Source organism: Phyllobates terribilis, unplaced genomic scaffold (assembly GCF_046119375.1).
Source record: "Phyllobates terribilis strain yellow unplaced genomic scaffold, ASM4611937v1 Scaffold_3__8_contigs__length_932513732, whole genome shotgun sequence".
Taxonomy (NCBI): domain Eukaryota; kingdom Metazoa; phylum Chordata; class Amphibia; order Anura; family Dendrobatidae; genus Phyllobates; species Phyllobates terribilis.
In genome coordinates this window covers 752,028,784-752,052,107 of record NW_027362763.1, presented here as the reverse complement: position 1 = coordinate 752,052,107, position 23,324 = coordinate 752,028,784, and the positions used below count along the sequence as shown (strand labels likewise).

The following is a 23,324-nucleotide window of genomic DNA, read 5'->3' as shown; positions in this document are numbered from 1 at the left end:
ATTCATGAAAAAAATGGGCATGTGCACTGTTCAGTTTATATATAATCACTTGCCTTCAGTGAGCACAGGCTTGTCCTCTACAGTAGCTGCGCTTTCATGCGGGGGCGCTGTCAGCTCAGCAGGTCTTCCTGATCCAGATCCGCTCACTGCCGGGGGCATGGATGTGGGTACTGGGTTGGTTTTAGACAATACAGCTCCAGCTCGCCCTCTAGTGGGATTAAATGTAACTGCATGAGACTTGAACAAATATCAGGAAATTACAATTGTTATAATAAATTAATAAAATGATTGGCCGAATCAACATCACTGACCTACGGCGGCATCTCGACATTATTACCACTATATTCAATTACATTAGACAACAGCAAGAGAATATGAGACACATGTAGATATCGGCATTATTTTATATAAATGGAAATGGATTTATTCCTTAAAATGAACTTCCACTTGAAATGTCAAGTCTGAATGAGAGCTTGTTGTCTCCCTGTTAGCAGATCAGAGGAGCAGTATACTCTTGTTGGTATACCTGACTTGTAACAGCACCTGTCTATAAAGTCTACAGTATGGCCCCTCTTTCTACAGGATCTAGGTGGGCATCCAGACAGCTGTTTTAGGTCTTATTCAGACACAGCTGATGACAAGTTTTGCACTTTATGCACCGCTCTGTTGTCCCTAATCAGATCAGAAATTGCAGCATATAATGGATTTTTATATCTGGACAAAGCACAAGTGATGCCCTGTATTGGCTGGAATGATTCCCTAAAAAACTGTAGGATCAGTTCTGGCATCAGCTTCCCTCTGGCAGATGATGGGATGTATGGAAACAAGGACATACATGGTTATTTCCAACACTGAAATTTATCTGATTGGTGAGGGTCCAAGAACTGGAATCCCCCCCAATCCTGAGAACGGGCAGAATGCCCTGCAGAACGGAGAGGTGGTCCTGGTTGTGAGCCCCCATATTCCTTATTAATAGGACTGCATGTGATGCCGTGATTGATTCTGTCAGGGCATCTCAGAGCCCCGTTCTTGGAACCATGGGGAGATCCAGTGGTCACACCCCCACCAATCAGAAAGTCAGCAGCTCTCCTGTGGATCTATGATAACATTCAGTGTCGAGAATAACCCTTTAACATATAGAATAACACTGCACATGTGTGTCATTTTCATCCTCGAAAAGCAATAAAAACTTAACAAAGAGAACTTAATGATTACATAATTTCTTTTTTTTTATTGTGGACACTGTATCAAGAATCTGTGTGACAATGATCGAAAATCTGCATTTCCTGGCTGCTTCTGAGCATCACCTTATTTGAAGCAATAATAGCTGATATTTATTGTACATAAAGAAGCACTCCTCCTCCCATCCTAAGTTTTAGCCTCTTAATATATTGCAGTCATCATATTATATAGCACTGTGTACTTACAATTGCTCTTTTTGCCTTTCTACCCAGTTAATTCTTCTCTTTTCCATTAGATCTATGACATCACATGATTAAAAACTGACTCCTTCTTCTTCTGAATTCTTCTAAGCTCTATGTAGAAACAGGAAGTTAATTTTCCCTGCATGTGTCATCACTGCAAAGTCACTGGCAAAGGGAGGAGAGGAGTAGCTGGGCCAAGAGGAGGTGAAGTCTGTCTTTTCCTTCATGAGACATCATTAGAACTACAATTCTATATCACTGCAAAGTCCCTGGCATGGGGAGCAGCTGGGTCAGAAGTTGAAGAGGGGGATGACTCATGTCAGGAAAAGAAACTTCCTGTTTCGACAAAGAGCAGAAAAAAGAGAAGAATTAACTGGGTAGAAAGTCAAAATGAGCAATTGTAATTTCACAGTGCTATATAATATGATGACTGCAATATATTGTGAGGATAAAAACTTTGATGGGAGGAGGAGTGCTTCGTTAATGAAAGTGGATTTAATTTATACAGGTGAAACCAGAAGTTTACATACACTATATAAAGACATATATGTATGTTTTTCTCAATATCTGACATGAAATCAGAATAAACCTTTCCCGTTTTAGGTCTATTGGGATTACCATAATTTTTAATATTTCCCAAATGCCAGAATAATGAGAGAGAGAGAATGTTTTAAGGCATTTTTATTACTTACTGCAAAGTCGAAAGTTTACAAACATTTCATTAGTATTTGGAACCGATGCCCTTAAACTGAATGACTTGGGTCAAACATTGGGAGATCCTTCCACAAGCTTCTCACAATAGTTGGTCGGCATTTGGGCCCATTCCTCCTGACAAAACTGATGTAACTGATCCAGGTTTGTAGGTCGCCTTGCTCACACCTGTCTTTTCAGCTTCGCCCATAAATTTTCAATGGGACTGAGATCAGGGCTTTGTGATGGCCACTCCAAAACATTGACCTTGTTATCCTTAAGCCACTTTGTTACCATTTTGGCAGTATGCTTCTGGTCATTGTCCATTTGGAAGACCCATTTCTACCCAAGCTTTAACTCCCTGGCTGATGTCTTGAGATGTTGCTTCAGTATTGCCACATAATCTCCTTTTCTCATGATGCCATCTATTTTGTGAAGTGCACCAGTCCCTCCTTCAGCAAAACAACCCCACAACATGATGCTGCCACCCCCGTGTTTCACAGTTGGGATGGTGTTCTTAGGCTTCCAAGCTCCTCCCCTTTCCCCCTAAATGTAACGATGGTCATTATGCCCAAAAAGTAAAATTTTAGTTTCATCAGACCACAGGACATGTCTCCAAAAATTAAGATCTTTGTTCCTATGTGCATTTGCAAACATTAATCTGGCTTTTTTATGTTTCTTTTAGAGTAATGGCTTCTTCCTGGCAGAGTGGCCTTTCAGCCCATGTTGATACAGTACTCGTTTCACTGTGAATATTGACACAATCTTACCAGCTTCTGCCATCATCTTCACAAGGTCTTTTGCTTTTGTCCTTGGGTTGATATGCACATGTCGGACCAAAGCACGTTCATCTCTGGGACACAGAAACAGTCTCCTTCCTGAGCGGTATGATGGCTGTATATTCCCATCTTGTTTGTACTTGCGTATAATTGTTTGTACAGATGGACGAGGCACCATCTGTACAAACAATACATAGTTACATAGTTACATAGTTTATAAGGCCGAAAAAAGACAAGCGTCCATCCAGTTCAGCCTATTTCTTGTGCACTGCAGCTATTCCGCAGCGTTGATCCAGGGGAAGGCAAAAAAAAAAAACATGCGGTATAGGCCAATTTACATCATTGAGATAAAATTCACTTCCCGACACCAATCTTGCAGTCAGATTAAATCCCTGGATTAATTAACTATCACTAAGCATAAGATGTAATTTTATTGTTCTCAAGAAAGGCGTCCAGGCCTCTCTTGAACTCATTAAGTGAGTTGGACATCACCACTTCCTCTCCCAGAGAGTTCCAGAGTCTCACGGCTCTGACCGTAAAGAATCCCCTTCTATGCTGGTGCAGGAACCTCCTTTCCTCCAGACGCATAGTGTGCCCCCTCGTCTTTGTCACCATCCTTGGTATAAACAGGTCATGGGAGAGATCTCTGTACTGCCCCCTGATGTATTTATACATGTTTATGAGGTCTCCCCTAAGCCTTCTCTTTTCCAAAGTAAATAGGCCTAATTTTGACAACCTCTCTGGGTATTCTAGTCCCTCCATTCCCTTTATTACCTTAGTCGCCCTCCTTTGTACCCTCTCTAGCTCCAATATGTCTTTCCTGAGCACCGGAGCCCAGGACTGTGCACAATATTCTAAGTGCGGCCTTACCAGCGCTTTATACAGAGGAAGAACAATGTTCTCATCATATGCCCCTATTCCTCTTCTGATGCATGCCATGACTCTATTTGCCTTTGCAGCTGCTGCCTGACACTGGGCACTCCAATTTAATTTGCTATTAACCAAGACGCCCAGGTCCTTCTCCATGTCAGATTTCCCCAACGGTTTCCCATTTAATATGTATGGGTGACTGCTGTTTTTCTTTCCCATGTGCATGACCTTACATTTATCGGCATTGAATCCCATTTGCCATTTTTTGGCCCAACTCCCCAATTTATCTAAATCCTCCTGTAGCTGTGCCCTATCCTCATCTGTATTAACTACTTTACAAAGTTTAGTATCATCTGCAAATATTGCTATTTTACTATGCAACCCTTCCACTAGATCATTAATAAATATATTAAATAATATAGGGCCCAAGACAGACCCTTGAGGCACCCCGCTAGTAATCCTGACACACCCTGAGCTTACTCCATTGATAACCACCCTCTGCTTTCTATCACTCAGCCAGCTATTTACCCACTTTCAAGGTATCTTGAAATTGTACCCAAGGATGAGCCAGACTTGAGCAAGTCCACAATTCTCTTCCTGATATCTTGGCTGATTTCTTTAGACTTTCCCATGATGCTACACAAAGAAGCAGTGTGTTTCAGGTGTGCATTAAAACACATCCACAGGTGTGTCTATAATTAACTCAGATGTTGCCAAAAAACTATTAGAAGCTTCCAAACACATGACATCATCATATGGGCAGTCCAGAATTGTTTAAAGGCATAGTAATCTTAGTGTATGTAAACTTTTGACTTTAAAGTAAATAATAAAAATGCCTTTATATTTTCTCTCTGTCTCATTGCTCTGGCATTTTGGCAAATATTAAAAATGATGGTAATCCTAATTGACCTAAAATGGGAAAGGTTTATTTTGATTTCATGTCATATATTGAGAAAAACATGCATATGTGTCTTTTTATGTAGTGTATGTAAACTTTTGGTTTCAAATGTATATTCTAGCGTGATTGTTAAAATAGAGCGCAATGCACATTGCTATATCTGCCACTGAGGACACAGTGTCCATGGATATTTATATATGTTGGCAAATTGGTCTGGAGTAAAACAAAAAATGGCAAAAAAATTGCCACCGAGTAGATTCACTTCCATCAGAGTATTATGGCTGTATGAATTGGTCAGTAGCACATATGTACCTGGCAGCCATGCTGGACACTGGTTTTGTATTGGTTTCTGCAGTAGTTTGAGTTTTGCTCTGGCTCGCTCCAGTTGTATCTGATTTGGTGCTGGTGGATCCAGGTTTAGCCATTTTACTGTTGCTCCCTCCAGGTTTGTTAAGTTTGGTGTTTCTTCCTCCAGGTGTAGCAGTCGGGTGGCAGCTTGCTCCAGATGTCATCGTACTTCCTTTCTTTGAAGGAGGACAAGATCTGGATAACGTGCCTGTTACTTTGGGCACTGGAGTGACTCCTTTTTTAGAAGTCTCTTTTGTGGAAATGGTCACAGAAGCTTCTTTTCCAGAATGAGCCTGATACACTTGTCTCTGCCTTTGTAATTCTTGTGACGTCTTCCACTCCTGCCACCACTTCTGAGCTGTAACAAAATGAAAATAAAGATATTTTACAATATTCAAGTCATCTTTCAAAAAATGATTGATATAATCCTGGAATTAACAGGGGTGTAAAATGGTTTAATAAAATCAACAATCACGAGAATGGGGTTCCTATGTCCTTATTTATGTGGAAAGGGTTTGCTTTTGCTTACTACTTCTTCACTCAAAGTCTATGGCACTGCCAGACATACCTTCTTCAGTCCCAGTGACCTGAATGGAGGTTCCCATGCTCTACCTATGCTCCACTCACAAGGGGGATGCAGGACTACAGTTTTTGTGATCAGACAGTTTTAACCTATAATTTTCGATTTTGGGAAGACCTTTTTAAGTACACCTCTAAGAGGCAACTACATCTTGAGGTCCCTGTTAAGGAACATCCAAATTTGGTTCCAGTCTATTACTGTGTCATAGACACAAGATGTTACAATTTAGTGAATCACTGCATAGATATGTAGTTTCTATAACTTTCCCAGTCTATGGCTTTTTGGACTTCTTCCCCCATCCAAAAGTGAATGTACCATGGACCCAGTCATATGTTATGCAGTTCTATGTTCCAATACAATGGCATATTGGAAGAGTGAAAGCTTACACTAGGTTGGCTGCATCCCTTAATGAGTGGTGAGACCCTATGCAAGGGTCCCAAAACTATTAAAAAGTGATGAGAACCAACCCAAAGACCACGGAACTAAGATGGTGGGCAAACCAACACCAATCCTCCTGACCATTTGGTTAGGGATATGAATGTGTTGACCTATAATGTCTCTTTTTTTAAGAATATCAGTCTTACATGTTAGTTCTGCTGGTGGAGGGCCACTGGTTGACATATTTTCCAAGCAAATACTGGCTCGGAAGCTGAGCTTCGAATTCTGAAGAGCAAGTTGTGCTTCTTCTGTAGATGGCTTGTCATCATACTGGGCAAGTTGCGCATTACCCAGCAAATACAAGGCATGGCTGTTACATGGTGAAGAAATAACCCCAAGCCGGCAAACCTTAGAATATAGGGGAAAAAAAACAGCATATTATAAAAAGCCTGGTATGGAGTTCAATTTTTATCAACGGATTCCTCTTAATTTTGGGTAGTGTCCTATTTATAGTGTCTGGACTGCTTGGAGATTAACTGGCCTGAGTAATTGTTCCTAATGAATCAACATGATAGAAGAGGCAGCTGAAAGACACGGTGTTTCGGACGCTGCCAAGTCCAGAAGAAACAGGTGTCCAGGACATTGAAGAAAGGGGACGTTATAGACAACGCGTTTCAAAGTTGTTCTAACTCCTCCATGAATACAGTGCCGTCCCCAGTCAACTGTTTCTTCTGGACTTGGCAGCGCCCAAAACACCGCATCTTTCAGCTGCCTCTTCTATGATGTTTCATGTCTGACCTCGTCAGGGTCAGCGGGTACAGTAGAAGCCACGTTTTCACCGCTTTCCAAGCCACATGCAGCCTTGTGCTTGCAATTTGTACAACCACATCAGTTAAGCGCCTCCTTTGACCCCTAGTCCACTGCTTTAACCCACTATTTTCATACTTGGAGAGCCCCTACCGCTTTTGCTTTCATTTTTAATGAATAAACACGTCCACTGAGCTGATGTGAGGTTGGCATTGTCTATGGCCAGTTTGATCTCACAATACAGAACAGAGCACTATTGTCCACTGTAATAAGCCCATCGGTCACACGGTCACTGATGTTCTACAGTTCTATGGTATGGTCGCTTGCTGTGGATTCTGACAAAATCCACACGGAATCCACTACTATTTTGCCAGCACTGGCCATAACACTTATAGCCATTAAATAACAACATACAGTAAAATTAGGAAATAGTGTATGGCTACTGCGGGGCATAAATCCCACAGTCATGAAGAGGTCAAGATCATGAAATACAATCTATATGTAACTTCCTCCCATATTTATTTCTACAGCTGAACACGAGTTTCGTACCTTTTCTTGGATGTCTAACAGCTTCTTACAACCAGGAATGGAGGCTAGCCGTATCAGAGCAGATAGCGCTTGACATCTTTTCCGTATCCAGTCATCTTTAGCAGAAGTGTCTTCGATCAAAAACTCAAGGAGACCTAAGCAAGCTTCCAGCAGAGCCCATTCCAGGTCTTGAGTAATCGCTCCTCTCTGAAGGCATCGGCACAAGGCCCTGGCAGCCCAATCTGCGACACTGACATATATAGGTAAGATACTGAAATCATGTCTGAGAGAGTCAACACCAATTTTTGGTGCTGCAAGACAGTCAGTATTGTATATGCATGTGAGTAAGGATTTATAATAATTAAATGCATATTTAATTCCTAGTTTTTTTTTATATGATTTACTTTGCACAAAGGGATTGTCTGGTTCTGGGTATTATAGTGTCCAAAAATTATCATCTATTCACTAAATAGGTGATAATTATTAGATCAGAGTGGTTATCACTCCAGGTTTCCCCACCCATCCCCAGAATGGGGAAATAATGTGTCCTGATCTCTCTGTGGCCAGGAGGGAATGAATGGCAGTGCATGCACCATGACGCTCTATTCATTGTCTATGTAAGTAATGATGATAGCTAAGTGTTATGCTCGGCCATCTTCATCAGTATTATAGACAATGAATGAAGCAGTATGAACGACTGCTACTCCATTTAACTCCTCCTTTCGACTTTTTTTCAGCCAGGAAAGAACCAAGGAAAAATAGGGGACCCAAATCCCTGTTCTGGTGATCGGTGGAGGTCCCAGCAGCAGTACTCCCACCGATATAACGATTATCACTTATCATTTACATACAAAAAACCGTCTCTCACCTAACACATTTGTGCATTGTCCAGATAGTCTATTGATTTCACTGGGTTTTGTGTAATGCACCAATTCGCCTGTGGCGGAGTTTTTGGGCATATGATGCCTGGTAATTATACAAAATACAGCTGATTACTGGGGGTTCCAGCAGCAGGACAACCTGAGATCAACTTATTTTCAGGGGGACACTTTTAACTAATAAGAATTGTCCAAAGTAAATTTTTTTCAATATTTTTGTCAGGCCAGAATGCAGTTGTCTACGTTTCAATTGTCTTTAAGTGGTAATGTGCTTAAGTATTAAAATGTATTTATTCCCTTTTTTGTATATTTATTTGTGGCTAAAATAAAAAAATGAAGCAACTTTACAAATAGCCTTGATTTAAAATATCCTACCATTTTAAGTATGCAGCTGCAAGGCAGATCTATTTGTCTCCATGGCTACATACTACAAACTGTCAGCAGTCATGTGAAAACCTTACAGTTATATGAAAAAGTTTGGGCACCCCTATTAATCTTAAGCTTAATGTTTTATAAAAATTGGTGTTTTTGCAACAGCTATTTCAGTTTGATATATGTAATAACTGTTGGACACAGTAATGTTTCTGCCTTGAAATGAGGTTTATTGTACTAACAGAAAATGTGCAATCTGCATTCAAACAAAATTTGACAGGCGCATAAGTATGGGCACCCTTATCATTTTCTTGTTTTAAATACTCCTACCTAATTTTTACTGACTTACTAAAGCACTTTTTTGGTTTTGTAATCTCATTGAGCTTTGAACTTCATAGCCAGGTGTCTGCAATCATGAGAAAAGCTACTTAAAGTGGCCACTTGCAAGTTATTCTCCTGTTTGAATCTCCTCTGAAGAGTGGCATCATGGGCTCCTCAAAACAACTGTCAAATGATCTGAAAACAAAGATTATTCAACATAGTTGTTCAGGGGAAGGATACAAAAAGCTGTCTCAGAGATTTAACCTGTCAGTTTCCACTGTGAGGAACATAGTAAGGAAATGGAAGAACACAGGGACAGTTCTTGTTAAGGCCAGAAGAGGCAGGCCAAGAAAAACATCAGAAAGGCAGAGAAGAAGAATGGTGAGATCAGTCAAGGACAATCCTCAGACCACCTCCAGAGAGCTGCAGCATCAACTTGCAGCAGATGGTGTCACTGTGCATCGGTCAACTATACAACGCACTTTGCACAAGGAGAAGCTGTATGGGAGAGTGATGCGAAAGAAGCCGTTTCTGCAAGCACGCCACAAACAGAGTTGGCTGAGGTATGCAAAAGCACATTTGGAGAAGCCAATTTCTTTTTGGAAGAAGGTCCTGTGGACTGATGAAACCAAGATTGAGTTGTTTGGTCATACAAAAAGGTGTTATGCATGGCGGCAAAAAAACACAGCATTCCAAGAAAAACACTTGCTACCCACAGTAAAATTTGGTGGAGGTTCCATCATGCTTTGGGGCTGTGTGGCCAATGCCGACACCGGGAATCTTGTTAAAGTTGAGGGACGCATGGATTCCACTCAGTATCAGCAGATTCTTGACAATAATGTTCAAGAATCAGTGATAAAGTTGAAGTTACGCAGGGGATGGATCTTTCAGCAAGACAATGATCCACAACACCGCTCCAAATCATTCATGCAGAGGAACAATTACAATGTTCTGGAATGGCCATCCCAGTCCACAGACCTGAATATCATTGAACATCTGTGGGATCATTTGAAGAGGGCTGTCCATGCTCGGCGACCATCAAACTTAACTGAACTGGAATTGTTTTGTAAAGAGGAATGGTCAAAAATACCTTCATCCAGGATCCAGGAATTCATTAAAAGCTACAGGAAGCGACTAGAGGCTGTTATTTTTGCAAAGGAGGATCTACTAAATATTAATGTCACTTTTCTGGTGAGGTGCCCATACTTATGCACCTGTCAAATTTTGTTTGAATGCAGATTGCACATTTTCTGTTAGTACAATAAACCTCATTTCAAGGCAGAAACATTACTGTGTCCAACAGTTATTACATATATCAAACTGAAATAGCTGTTGCAAAAACACCAATTTTTACAAAATATTAAGCTTAAGATTAATAGGGGTGTCCAAACTTTTTCATATAACTGTATCTGCCGCCTTTCTACGGTTAGCAAAAAGCGCAGGAAGAAGAGAGAGTGGAGTAAAGCTAGGTCCACACTTGAATTGCAGTCTCTTCTGTAATTTTTGCAGGGAGAAAAACAGGGCTTGTTTTCCCGTTAAAATGACAGACTCCTGATTGGACACCTAATGGACCTCATTCCAGTGAATGGGGTCCATCTGAATACATATGTATCAGTCATAGAACCAATGCGCTATAGGAACAGAAAAATGGAAATCCGAATGCCAGTGTGAGCCCAGCCTATAAATCTACACTCCCTGACAGAAGTTATGTCGCTTATCCATGTTATGTAGATAAAAGCTTATAACCTGACGTTAAATTCATCCATTGGTTTTATAAATTACTCTTTTGAAAGCTGAAACCCTCCCAAATTTGGTTTAGGTTAAGAATATAAATTGGCATTAATTCTGAAATATTGATCATTTAATGAACAGAGAATGGTCAGATTTAGGCAATACAAAAGTTTTGTCTTCAAAAGAGTAAATTATAAAACCAATGGATGAATTTAACGTCAGGTTATAAGCTTTTATCTACATAACATGGATAAGCGACATAACTTCTGTCAGGGAGTGTACAGGAATGTTACATATAGGCATTGTATTTTTGTTTTGTAACTCTGTAATATTTGGCATAAGTTCAGCGTAACAAATACACGAAATCTGAGATGACTTCTATATGTTACTTTGCCTATCAAAATAGCAAGCGAAAATTCCAATGCTGGAAATGTTCCTGATTTTGGTGTATATGACATAGCAAAAATACTGGGTTATTTATCTCAGACTTGGAAATAATAGAACTGTGCCACTGGGTTCAGAATGTCCAAGAAAGAACAAAACTAACCTAAAGAATGAAAAAAGACCTGATCCACCTTACCAACCCCCCTTCACAACCATGCTGACACTTCTAGGGTCCTCGGACAGTCTCTATTCACCCAGCTCCAGAATTAACATGTTAACACTACTGAAAAAACATGCTGAATTGACACATCCTTGGTAGAGTAGAACAGAGGAGGATCTGAGAAGAAGTAACATGGCATAGGTGGGAAATTGCTAGAGTAGACTGGAGTGGGATTGAGGAAGCATCAAAATGTGAATAGCGGCAAACTACTGGGTTTGTCTGGAGGGGGTCTGGGGACAATTCGATACGAGAATAACGGAGACTTTCTAGAGTAGAGGTGGGAAGCAGGGACCAGATAAGTATGAACACAAGACCGGAAGGGACTTGATAGACTAGAGGGAGGAGGCAGGGACAAGATAAGTATCGATACAAGACCGGAAGGAACTTGCTAGAGTAGAGGGGGGAGGCAGGGACAAGATAAGTATCAACACAAGACCGAAAGGGATTTGATAGAGTAGAGAGGGGAGGCAAGAATAAGATAAGTATCAACACAAGACCGAAAGGGATTTGATAGAGTAGAGGGGGGAGGCAAGAATAAGATAAGTATCAATACAAGACTGGAAGGGACTTGCTAGAGTAGACCGTCGGGGGACCTGGGAAGCATTGACACAGGATAGGTGAGAAATTGCTGGAAGAGAGCAAAGGAGGAATGGGGAACCATCAAAACGGGAAAGGCGGAGAATTGCTAGAGTAGTCCGGAGGTAGACCAGGGAAGCATCAACATGAAAAAGGGAGGAAATAATATAGTAGATCAGAGGGGGACCAGAGAAGTGTTGACATGAGATTGGCAATGAATTGCAAGAGTAGATCGGAGGAAGACCGGGAAAGCATCAACATGTGATTGATATGAAAATGCTGTGGTTAATAATTGTAGAGCAATCTAAGCAGTTTTTGAAAAAATATAGATGATTGGACAACCATTTTAAAATAGGTAAAATTAAAACAACTTTTACAGTGTATGGGCACCTATATGCCTCACATCTGCATTAGGAAAAACTGTTTTTTTAATTCTGTTCTTGAAACAGAGAAACCTAAATCATGCAGAGGATGGATCTGTGACATGATGGATACAAACGGCACACGGAGGACCCCATTGACTATAATGGTGACCGTCGGTTTCTTTTAGGTGAAAAAGCTCAGATATGTAACAGTGACAGCAGGGTGCCCCTATATTAGCGACAGCTTCCATATGAGTGACAGGTGCAGGCCTCGGCACAGTACTGATAGAAAGGCCCCATTATAGTAACATATAGCAACAGTCATATTATACTTCTTTAGCAACGGTAGCTAAAACCAGCCATATAGTGCAAACTAACTTGAGCATCCCGTGACAGCCTGGACTGATCTGAAATGTGTGAAACTGTTCTTCATCACTATTATGTATATGTGGTAATAGTACACAATGGGTAAAGTCATGATATACTGAGAAACACCCACATGAGAGCCCATGGGTACTATTGGTACTAGAAATGCCAACTTCCCTTAGTACAAAAAAATATAATACGGTATTATAATATTAATTTAAAAAATATATATAATTTGGATGAATTGAGCAGATTTGCTGTAAGAATTTTTTTTTAGAATATATACGTGTGTTTTATAAAACTGGAAAAACACTCAGGCAATGCTGAGAATGGTCAAATGTTGTACTAGTGGTAAAGGGGTTTCCAGTGATTGCGAGTTTTCATTTATTTTAATTTTATTTGATATCTATACAGTTGAAACCAGAAGTTTACATACACTATACTGTATATAACATAGTAACATAGTTTTTAAGGTTGAAGGAAGACTAAGTCCATCTAGTTCAACCCATAGCCTAACATGTTGATCCAGAGGAAGGCAAAAAAAAACCATGTGGCAAACACTAAGCTCCACATTGGGGAAAAAAATTCATTCCCGACTCCATACGACAATCAGACTAGTTCCCTGGATCCACACCTTTTCAAGGAATCTAGTATATATAACCTGTAATATTATACTTTTCAAGAAAGGCATCCAGGCCCTTCTTAAATTTTAATAGTGAATCACTCATTACAACATCTTGCGGTAGAGAGTTCCATAGTTTCACTGCTCTTACAGTAGAGAATCCGCGTCTGTAATTATGATTAAACCTTCTTTCCTCCAGGCGTAGAAGATGCCCCCTTGTCCCCGTCTCAGGCCTCAGAGTAAAAAGATCAGTAGAAAGGTCTTTGTACTGTCCCCACTTGTACATAGTAATAAGATCACCCCTAAGCCTTCAATATTCCAAACTAAATAACCCCAAGTGTAATAACCTGTCTTGGTATTGCAGACCCCCCCAGTCCTCTAATAACCTTGGTCGCTCTTCTCTGCACCCGCTCTAGTTCAGCTATGTCTTTCTTATACACCGGAGACCAGAACTGTACACAGTATTCTAAGTGTGGTCGCACTAGTGACTTGTATAGAGGTAAAATTATGTTCTCCTCATGAGCATCTATGCCTCTTTTAATGCATCCCATTATTGACACTGGCCACTAAACGTGAGCTTGTCGTCCACCAATACACCCAGGTCTTTTTCAGTTACAGTTTTGCCCAGTGTTTTACAATTAATATATAATTATACATTTTATTTCCTCTAACCAAGTGCATTACCTTACATTTATCCCCATTAAAGCTCATTTGCCATTTATCAGCCCAAGCTTCTAGTTTACATATAAAATTGTCCTCCTCTGTATTGATTACCCTGTAGAGTTTAGTGTCATCTGCAAATATTACTCTGTATGCCCCCTACAAGGTCATTAATAAATATGTTAAAAAGAAGGGGGCCCAATACTGACCCCTGTGGTACCCCACTGTTAACTGTGACCCAGTCTGAGTGTTTTCCATTAATAACCACCCTTTGTTTCCTATCACTGAGCCAATTCTTAACCCACTTACATATATTTTCCCCTATCCTCATTGTTCTCATTTTATGTATCAACCTTTGGTGTGGAACCGTATCAAAAGCTTCTGAAAAGTCCATATACACAGCATCCACTGCATTTCCTTGGTCCAGTCCGGAACTTACCTCCTCATAAAAGCTGATCAGATTAGTTTGACAGGAACGGTCCCTCGTAAACCCATGTTGATATTGGGTCATGAGGTTATTCTTCTTCAGATACTCTAGTACAGGGTTCCCCAACTCCAGTCCTCAAGGCCCACCAACAGGTCATGTTTTCAGGATTTCCTTAGTATTGCACAGGTGATGGAATTATTGCCTGTGCAGGTGATGGAATTATCACCTGTGTAATACTAAGGAAATCCTGAAAACATGACCTGTTGGTGGGCCTTAAGGACTGGAGTTGGGGAACCCTGCTCTAGTATAGCATCTCTTAGGAAACCCTCCAGGATTTTACCCACAGTAGAGGTTAAGCTTACTGGCCTATAATTTCCAAGTTCAGTTTATGTTCCCTTTTTGAATATTGGCACCACATTTGCTATACGCCAGTCCTGTGGTACAGGCCCTGTTATTATGGAATCTTTAAGGATTAAAAATAATGGTCTATCTATGACGTTACTTAATTCCTGCAGTATTCGCGGGTGTATCCAATCCGGGCCTAGGGATTTGTCAACTTTAGTGATTTTTAGACGCCGCCATACTTTCTGCTGGGTTAAGCAAGTAACATTTAATGGAGAATTTTTGTTATCACTAATCATATTTTCTGTCATGCGATTTTCTCGTGTAAATATGGTTGAAAAAAAATCATTTAGCATATTGGCTTTTTCCTCATCCTCATCCACCATTTCACCAAGACTATTTTTAAGGGGGGCTACACTATCATGTTTTAGTTTTTTTACAATTTATGTAGTTAAAGAATATTTTGGGATTATTTTTACTTTCTCTGGCAATCAGTCTCTCTGTCTCAATCTTTTCTGCCTTGATTTGTTTTTTACAGAATTTATTTAATTTTCTGTATTTATTTAATGCCTCATCACTACCTACTTGCTTTAGTTCTCTAAATGCTTTCTTTTTGTCAGTTATTGCACCCCTTACAGCTCTATTTAGCCAAAGTGGTTTCCTCCTATTTCTAGCATGTTTATTCCCATAGGGTATATATTGTGCACAGGTCCTATTCAGGGTGCTAATAAATGTCTCCCATTGGCTTTGTGTAGTTTTATGTCTCAGGATATCGTCCCAGTTTATTGCACTAAGATCAGTTCTCAACAGTTTGAAATTTGCCTTCCTGAAGTTTAGTGTCCTTGTAACCCCTCTACTACACATCTTATTAAAGGATACATGAAAACTTATTATTTTGTGATCACTATTACCCAAGTGACCCCCAACTCGTATATTTGATATGCGGTCTGGCCTGTTGGTTAATATTTGGTCTTGCAGTGCCCCCCTTGTTGTTGGGTCCTGAACCAGTTGTGAAAGGTAATTGTCTCTCATAGTTGTCAAAAACCTATTACCTTTGCTTGAACTACAGGTTTCTGTTCCCCAATGTATTTCAGAGTAGTAGAAGTCCCCCATAATAATGACTTCTCCTTGAGTCGCTGCTTCATCCATTTGCTTTATGAGGATATTCACCGCTGCTTCCATTATTTTTGGAGACTTATAACAAACCCCTATCAGTAATTTATTATTTTTTCCCCTTCCCCTTATCTCCACCCACAGGGACTCTACATTTTCATTAGATTAACATATATTCTCAAGCAAGATGGGTTTTAAGGATGATTTTACATATAAACACCCCCCCCCTCGCTTGTTTGTACGATCATTTCTGAACAGACTATAGCCCTGTAAATTAACTGCCCAGTCATGGCTCTCGTCCAGCCATGTCTCAGATATCCCCACCATGTCATAATTATTTTCAAATAAAATTAATTCTAATTCCTCCATTTTGTTGGTGAGGCTTCTGGCATTAGTGTACATGCATTTTATGTATCTCTCTGTACCTCTATTCCTTCTTACTATGTTAACTGTTCTAACCCCACCCCAAATTTCTTTATTTGTGCCAAGGTCACTATCTGCACTATCTTCCCCACCTATAAAATGAATACCCTCCCCCCAATCCATAGTTTAAACACTCCTCCAACCTTCTAGCCATTTTCTCCTCCAGCACAGCTGCACCCTCCCCATTGAGGTGCAGCCCGTCCCTAGCATAGAATCTGTAGCCAACTGAGAAGTTGGCCCAGTTCTCCAGGAACCCAAACCCCTCCTTCCTACACCAGTTCCTGAGCAACTTATTTATCTCAATAATCTCCCGTTGCCTCTCTGGCGTGGCACTTGGTACAGGTAGTATTTAAGAGAATACCACCTTGGAGGTCCTTGCCATAAGCTTGCAGCCTAATTCCCTGAAATCATCTTTAAGGACCTTCCACCTACCTCTAACATTGTCATTTGTGCCAATGTGCACCATGCCCGCTGGGTTCTCACCAGCCCCTCCCAGTAATCTGTCAACCCAATCAGCGATGTGCCAGACTCGATTGCCAGGTAGGCAGCACACTGTTCGACGATCCCTGTCTTTGTGATAGATTGCCTTATCTGTTCCCCTAATAATTTCGTCCCCCACTACCAGCACCTGCCTGGCCTGCCCTGCTCTCCTATTTCCCCCCTTACTGGAGCGGACACTCTTCCGGCTTTCAGAAGACATGTCTTGCTGCAGCAGTGCTACCCCTGTACCGACACCCCCCTCATCTACCAACTTTGCAAACTTATTGGAGTGTGCCAGATCAGGACTAGCCTCCCTGGCACTCTTCCCAATCAGCGATGTGCCAGACTTGAGCGCCAGGTAGGCAGCACACTGTTCGACGATCCCTGTCTTTGTGACAGATTGCCTTATCTGTTCCCCAAATAATTGAGTCCCCCACTACCAGCACCTGCCTGGCCTGCCCTGCTCTCCTATTCCCCCCCTTGCTGGAGCTGACACTCTTCCGGCTTTCAGAGGACATACCTTGCTGCAGCAGTGCTACCCCTGTACCGACACCCCCCTCATCTACCAACTTTGCAAACTTATTGGGGTGTGCCAGATCAGGACTAGCCTCCCTGGCACTCTTCCCTCTACCCCCTTCTAACTGTCAACCAGCTAGCTGCCTCACTGTCCTGCAGCGCTCTACTACCACTCTCCCCCACATCAACCCCAGTGCAGCAGACTCCTTTCCATATTGTCAATGGATCTCAGTGTTGCCAGCTGCTCATTTAGACCCAGTGCCTGTGCTTCCAAATGGACAACGTGCACACATCTCGCACAGCAGTATGCACCCACGACCGGCTGTTCAAGGATTGCATACATGTGGCAAGATTTCCTAATGGGGATTGCACTAGACAGAAATGTTAGGTAAAAAGAAATGTAAAGAATTAATAAAATACAGACAGCAATTAAGTCCAAATTCCTCCCGTCTAAACTCCCTGAATCCAAGCCACTGAAAAACAAGTCACACACTTCAGTTTGTACTTACGCTCCGGTCACACTCAGCTCGTTCACACTCGCTAAGGAAGAAGATTTAAAGAGTTTTTTTTCCCTTTTAGCAGCAATCCAACCTACTGCTCAATGCACTTCCAAAGGACACACTTATAAAGACACATATGCACGTTTTTCTCAATATCTGACATGAAATCAGAATAAACCTTTCCAATTTTAGGTCAATTATAATTACCATAATTTTTAATAATTGCCAAATGCAAGTATAATGAGAGAGAGAATGTTTTTTTTTTAATTTGTTTGAGAGAGAGAATGTTTTAAGGCATTTTTATTACTTACTGCAAAGTCGAAAGTTTACATACATTTCATTAGTATTTGGTACCATTGCCCTTAAACTGAATGACTTGGGTCAAACATTTGGGGTATCCTTCCACAAGCTTTTCACAATAGTTGGTTGGAATTTGGGCCCATTCCTCCTGACAAAATTGGTGTAACTGAACCAGGTTTCTAGGTCGCCTTGTTCGCACCTGCCTTTTCAGCTTTGCCCATAAATTTTCAATAGGATTAAGATCAGGGCTTAGTGATGGCCACTCCAAAACATTGACTTTGTTATCCTTAAGCCACTTTGTTACCATTTTGGCAGTATGCTTCGGATCATTGTCCATTTCGATGACCTATTTCGGCCCAAGCTTTAACTTCCTGGCTGATGTCTTGAGATGTTGCTTCAGTATTGCCACATAATCTTCTTTTCGCATGATGCCATCTATTTTGTGAAGTGCACCAGTCCCTCCTGCAGAAAAACAACCCCACAACATGATGTTGTCACCCCAGTGTTTCACAGTTGGGATGGTGTTCTTAGGCTTCCAAGCTTCTCCCTTTTTCCTCCAAACGTAATGATGGTCATTATGCCCAAAAAGTTCAATTTTAGGTTCATCAGACCACAGGACATGTCTCCAAAAATTAAGGTCTTTGTTCCTGTGTGAATCTGCAAACATTAATCTGGCTTTTCTATGTTTCTTTTGGAGTAATGGCTTCCTCCTGGCAGAGTGGCCTTTCAGCCCATGTTGATACAGTACTTGTTTCACTGTGGTTATTAACACAACCTTACCAGCTTCCACCATAATCTTCACAAGGTCTTTTGCTTTTGTCCTTGGGTTGATATGCACATGTCGGACCAAAGCACGTTCATCTCTGGGACACAGAACCCGTCTCCTTCCTGAGCGGTATGATGGCTGGATATTCCCATCTTGTTTGTACTTGCATATAATTGTTTGTACAGATGAACGAGGCACACAAAGAAGCAGTGTGTTTTCAGGTGTGCATTAAAATACATCCACATGTGTGTCTCTAATTAACTCAGATGTTGCCAAAAAAACAGAAGCTTCCAAACACATGACATCATCATATGGGCAGTCCAGAATTGTTTAAAGGCATAGTAATCTTAGTGTATGTAAACTTTTGACTTTGCAGTAAATAATAAAAATGCCTTAAAACATTCTCTCTCTCTCATTATTCTGGCATTTGGCAAATATTAAAAATTATGGTAATTCTAATAGACCTAAAACGGGAAAGGTTTATTCTGATTTCATGTCAGATATTAAGAAAAACATGCATATGTGTCTTTTTATATAGTGTATGCAAACTTCTGGTTTCAACTGTATTCCATGTTGACATTTTGCCTTCACTAGCTACTTGTCCAAATGCCACATATGGTGTAAACCATGGCTATGGCATGAAGTGTCCACCTTGTGACATCTCATACATTTGATCACATAGTGTTGACTGTAATGTCACTGGCTAAGAGCATCTGGGCAGTTGTGAGTGGGGACAGAATTCACTGTAAGATGAGGCCAAAAAATAGTGGCATAATTAGATTACTATGGGCCCCAGACCAAACTTTGTACCAGGCTCCGACTAATCCCTACACCGTTGCCCATCATAGCAAACTGTAAGCCAGTGGTAGAGTACTTAGACCCACATTGGCTGCCCACAGTCATCACCCCTGGCTTGGAACATCAAATAGTTGCTGTTTCCAGGGATGCCGCTGAAACCTTACTTCTGCTGAGATGGATGTGTGAGCATTAGTCCTTTGAGCAGCAGCTTTCTTCGTATGCTGTGCACGTAAGTGTGGCAAGGTTAGGGAGTGCTACTGATTCTGCGGATGACCATGAGGCAACACCTTCGGCTCTGTCAGGGTTTCATAACTGACTGTGGCCTAGGGACACTGTGGGTGACAGCTCAGCCGCCCTATGGAATCTGGAGTGTGCTGGGCTGTCAGCATTTTGACTGACAGCCCTGTTGTCCTGTCTGGTTTAGTCTGTGGGCGTTTCCCCCCAGTGTCTCCCATCCTTAATCAGATGCAAGGTATTTAGCTGGCCAGCTGCTAGTAGTCTGTGTCAGTTGTAGCTTTGCTTAGCTGGATGTGTTTGCTTAGCTCTTTGTCTCTTTCCTCTGACCCTGTTGCCAAACCTAGGCTTTGTCGTGACTATTCCTGTGGATTCCCTCTTATGGTTTTGACGTACCCTACTGAACAGAAAAAATACATTTCTCAATTTTCGCAAACAAAGAATTTTCCCTCAATCTTCGTAATACAACCTGGGCATGTTCATGATGAGAATTCAAATCAAGCAAGAAAATTAAAATATCATCAAGGTAAATAACAATAAATCTCCCAATGTAATCAGAAAAGACATCATTCATAAAGTTTTGAAACACTGCTGGTGCATTGGTTAACCCAAAAGGCATGACAAGATTTTTGAATAGACCCTCTGACATTAAAAACACCGTTTTCCACTCATCGCGCTTCCGGATGCATATTAAATTGTAAGCCCCTCTAAGATCCAGTTTATAAAACCATTTAGCCCCAGTAGTTGATTATAAAGGTCAGGGATGAGTGGAAGTGGATATGTATTCTTAACCATGATCTTGTTCAGTCCTCAGAAATCGAGGCAAGGAAACAGACCCCCATCTTTCTTTTTTACAAAGAACAATCCAGCAGGCACAGGGGAGGAGGAAGGATTGATATGACCCTTCCGTAAACTTTCGTTCAAATAACTTTTCATGGCGGTACGTTCAGACTCAGAAAAATTATACAGGCAGGCATTAGGTAATTTAGAACCAGGGACAAGATCAATAACACAGTCATAAGGACGATGGGAAGGTAATATCTCTGCCTCTTTTTCTGAGAACATATCTCCAAAGTCTTTCAGGTACCCCGGTAGACCCTCCAGACTTGCAGAGCATACTTGCACGGAGCTTAGAGATTTCTTATGACATTTGGGGTCCCACTTAACAATTTCCATCTGATACCAATCAATAACCGGATTGTGAATGAGTAACCATGGAAGCCCCAGTACCACCCCAGCAGGTAACTTATCCCAGACAAAACAGGAGATGGATTCTGGGTGAAGTACTCCTATTTGAAGCGTAAATTCCACTGTTACAAATTTGACACAGTTCTGAAGTAGTGGAGTTTTGTCAATGACAAAAAGTTGAATGGGTTTTGTCAGACTATCTGTCCCTAATCCTAATTTCTGAACCAGTTCAGAATCAATAAAGCTAGTGCAGACCCCCAGTCAATGAAAGCCGATGCTGGCAATGCCTGGTTCTTGAAAGACAAAACCATTTTGAGCAGTACTTTATCTGAGGAGAAAAAGGGTACCTGGAAGTCTGGGTGAACTTCTCAACTATCACCCAGACTTAGATGTTTTCCCAACGACTTGCTTGTTTAAGGGTGCGCCGAACAGCCCTTTAGAAAATGTCCTGCGAGACCACAGTAGAAACAGAGTCCAAGATCATGTCTCTGTTTTATCTCCACAACTAAAAAACTGGCAGCTCCAACCTCCATTGGTCCTACCAAGAGTTAACGGGTCTGCTCTGGGGAAGGATACAAGGCATCCCACGGCCAATCATGCCTCTCACGAATTCTGCAGTCCATCTGTACAGCCTGGGTTATGGCTTCCGCCAAAGAACCAGGGGGATCATACAGAACCAGAGCGTCCTTCAGGGATTCAGACAAAACTGTATGAAATTGGCACCAGAGGGCTGCATCATTCCACAGAACCTCAGTTGATCACTGTCAGAATTCAGTGCAGTAGTCCTCAGCAGTGTGGCTCCCCTGTGTCAGGTTCATGATACTAGACACAGCGACCTGGATTTTGTTGGGTTCGTCATAGATAACCACTAAGGCATCAAAAAAGGTGTCAACTGAAGACCGTTCTGGGGCTTGTGGAGACAAGGGAAAATGCCCAAGTCTGGGGGCCCCCTCCAGCAGGGACATAATTATTCCCACCCACTAGGATTCATCGCCTGAAGACCGAGGTCGTAGGGTAAAGAATAGCCTACAACTTTTCTTGAACACCCTAAACTGGTCTCTCTTCCCGGAAAATGTATCAGGGAGGGCCACTACAGGTTCGGGGGAGACCAACTGATCGTCATAGGTGACAGACATTGCTGTTTCCTCTAGCAGTGAAGAAATAGAGGAAGTTTTCATAAGACTAGTTATATGTCCCTGCAACTGGTACGGTGATGATCCCACACTCCGGCACTAATAAGCCAGATGCAACATCATCAGACTCAAATTTGCCACCTAGTCACAAAGCATGTAAACAGGCTCCATACTGGCGAGGAAAGACAAAAAAAAATGTATACGGTCAGTTGTAATGTGACGCTGAGCCACTACTCACGGGCAAGCTGTGAAACAGGGTAGATAGAAGGTCCAAGGTCAGATACCAAGAGGGCTCGTAGTACAGAGGGGTAAGTCAAAGGCGTGGTCAGGAAACTGTCTGGGTTCAAATGCCAGGAGGGTACATCAAACCAGGGAATACAACAAACCAGGGCCGGCGTCAGCACCTGGGGCCCTGAGCAGGCACAGGGGCCCACTGACGGACGTGCACCCCGCCGGGCTATGGGCGGAGGAGAGCGGTGTCAGCGCCCACCCTTCTCCCCCGCTTGCTCAGGGCCCCGGCAGCCGGATACTTACTTCTCCCCGTGCCTCCGCAGATCCGCTGTCTTCCTGCTCTGCGCTCCCTGTGACGTCTCAGGTCAGAGGGTGCGGTGACGTCTTTCCACCGCGTGCTCCCCTGAGCCGTGACAGGGAGCGCAGAGCGGGAAGATACCGGCGACGCTGGAGTCCGGACCCGAGCAGCTGCAGCAGGTGAAGAGGAGTAAGGTGAGTATTTGATTTTTTTTTTAATGTATGGAGGCATGGGGCATAATATGGGGGGGTGACATCCTGCATGGGGCATAATATGGGGGGGTGACATCCTGCATGGGGCATTATAAAGGGGGGGTGACATCCTGCATGGGGCCTTATAAAGAGAGGGGGTGACATCCTGCATGGGGCATTATAAAGAGAGGGGGGGTGACATCCTGCATGGGGCATTATAAAGAAAGGGGGGGTGACATCCTGCATGGGGCATTATAAAGAGAGGGGGGAGTGACACCCTGCATGGGGCATTATAAAGAGAGGGTGGTGACATCCTGCATGGGGCATTATAAAGAGAGGGGGGTGACATCCTGCATGGGGCATTAGAAAGAGAGGGGGTGACATCCTGCATGGGGCATTATAAAGAGAGGGGGGTGACATCCTGCATGGGGCATTATAAAGAGAGGGGGGTGACATCCTGCATGGGGCATTATAAAGAGGGGGGGTGACATCCTGCATGGGGCCTTATAAAGAGGCGGGGTACATCCTGCATGGGGCATTATAAAGAGGAGGGGTGACAGCCTGCATGGGGCATTATAAGGGGGGGAACA

The 23,324-nt window shown here is 42.1% G+C and overlaps 1 protein-coding gene across 4 annotated transcripts in view; it reads right to left on the bottom strand.

Moving 5' to 3' along the window:
* The window catches only part of LOC141257542 (uncharacterized), a 174,449-nt gene that overhangs the window by 11,097 nt on the left and 140,028 nt on the right, over window positions 1-23,324 (bottom strand). For all 4 annotated transcript variants that reach the window (XM_073672177.1, XM_073672178.1, XM_073672179.1 and 1 more), the window contains 4 exons: window positions 7,324-7,552; window positions 6,174-6,375; window positions 4,974-5,367; window positions 54-208 (listed from right to left, as the gene is read on the bottom strand). In XM_073672177.1, the coding sequence (XP_073528278.1) occupies window positions 54-208; window positions 4,974-5,367; window positions 6,174-6,375; window positions 7,324-7,552 (980 nt within the window). The remainder of the gene's footprint in view (window positions 1-53; window positions 209-4,973; window positions 5,368-6,173; window positions 6,376-7,323; window positions 7,553-23,324) is intronic.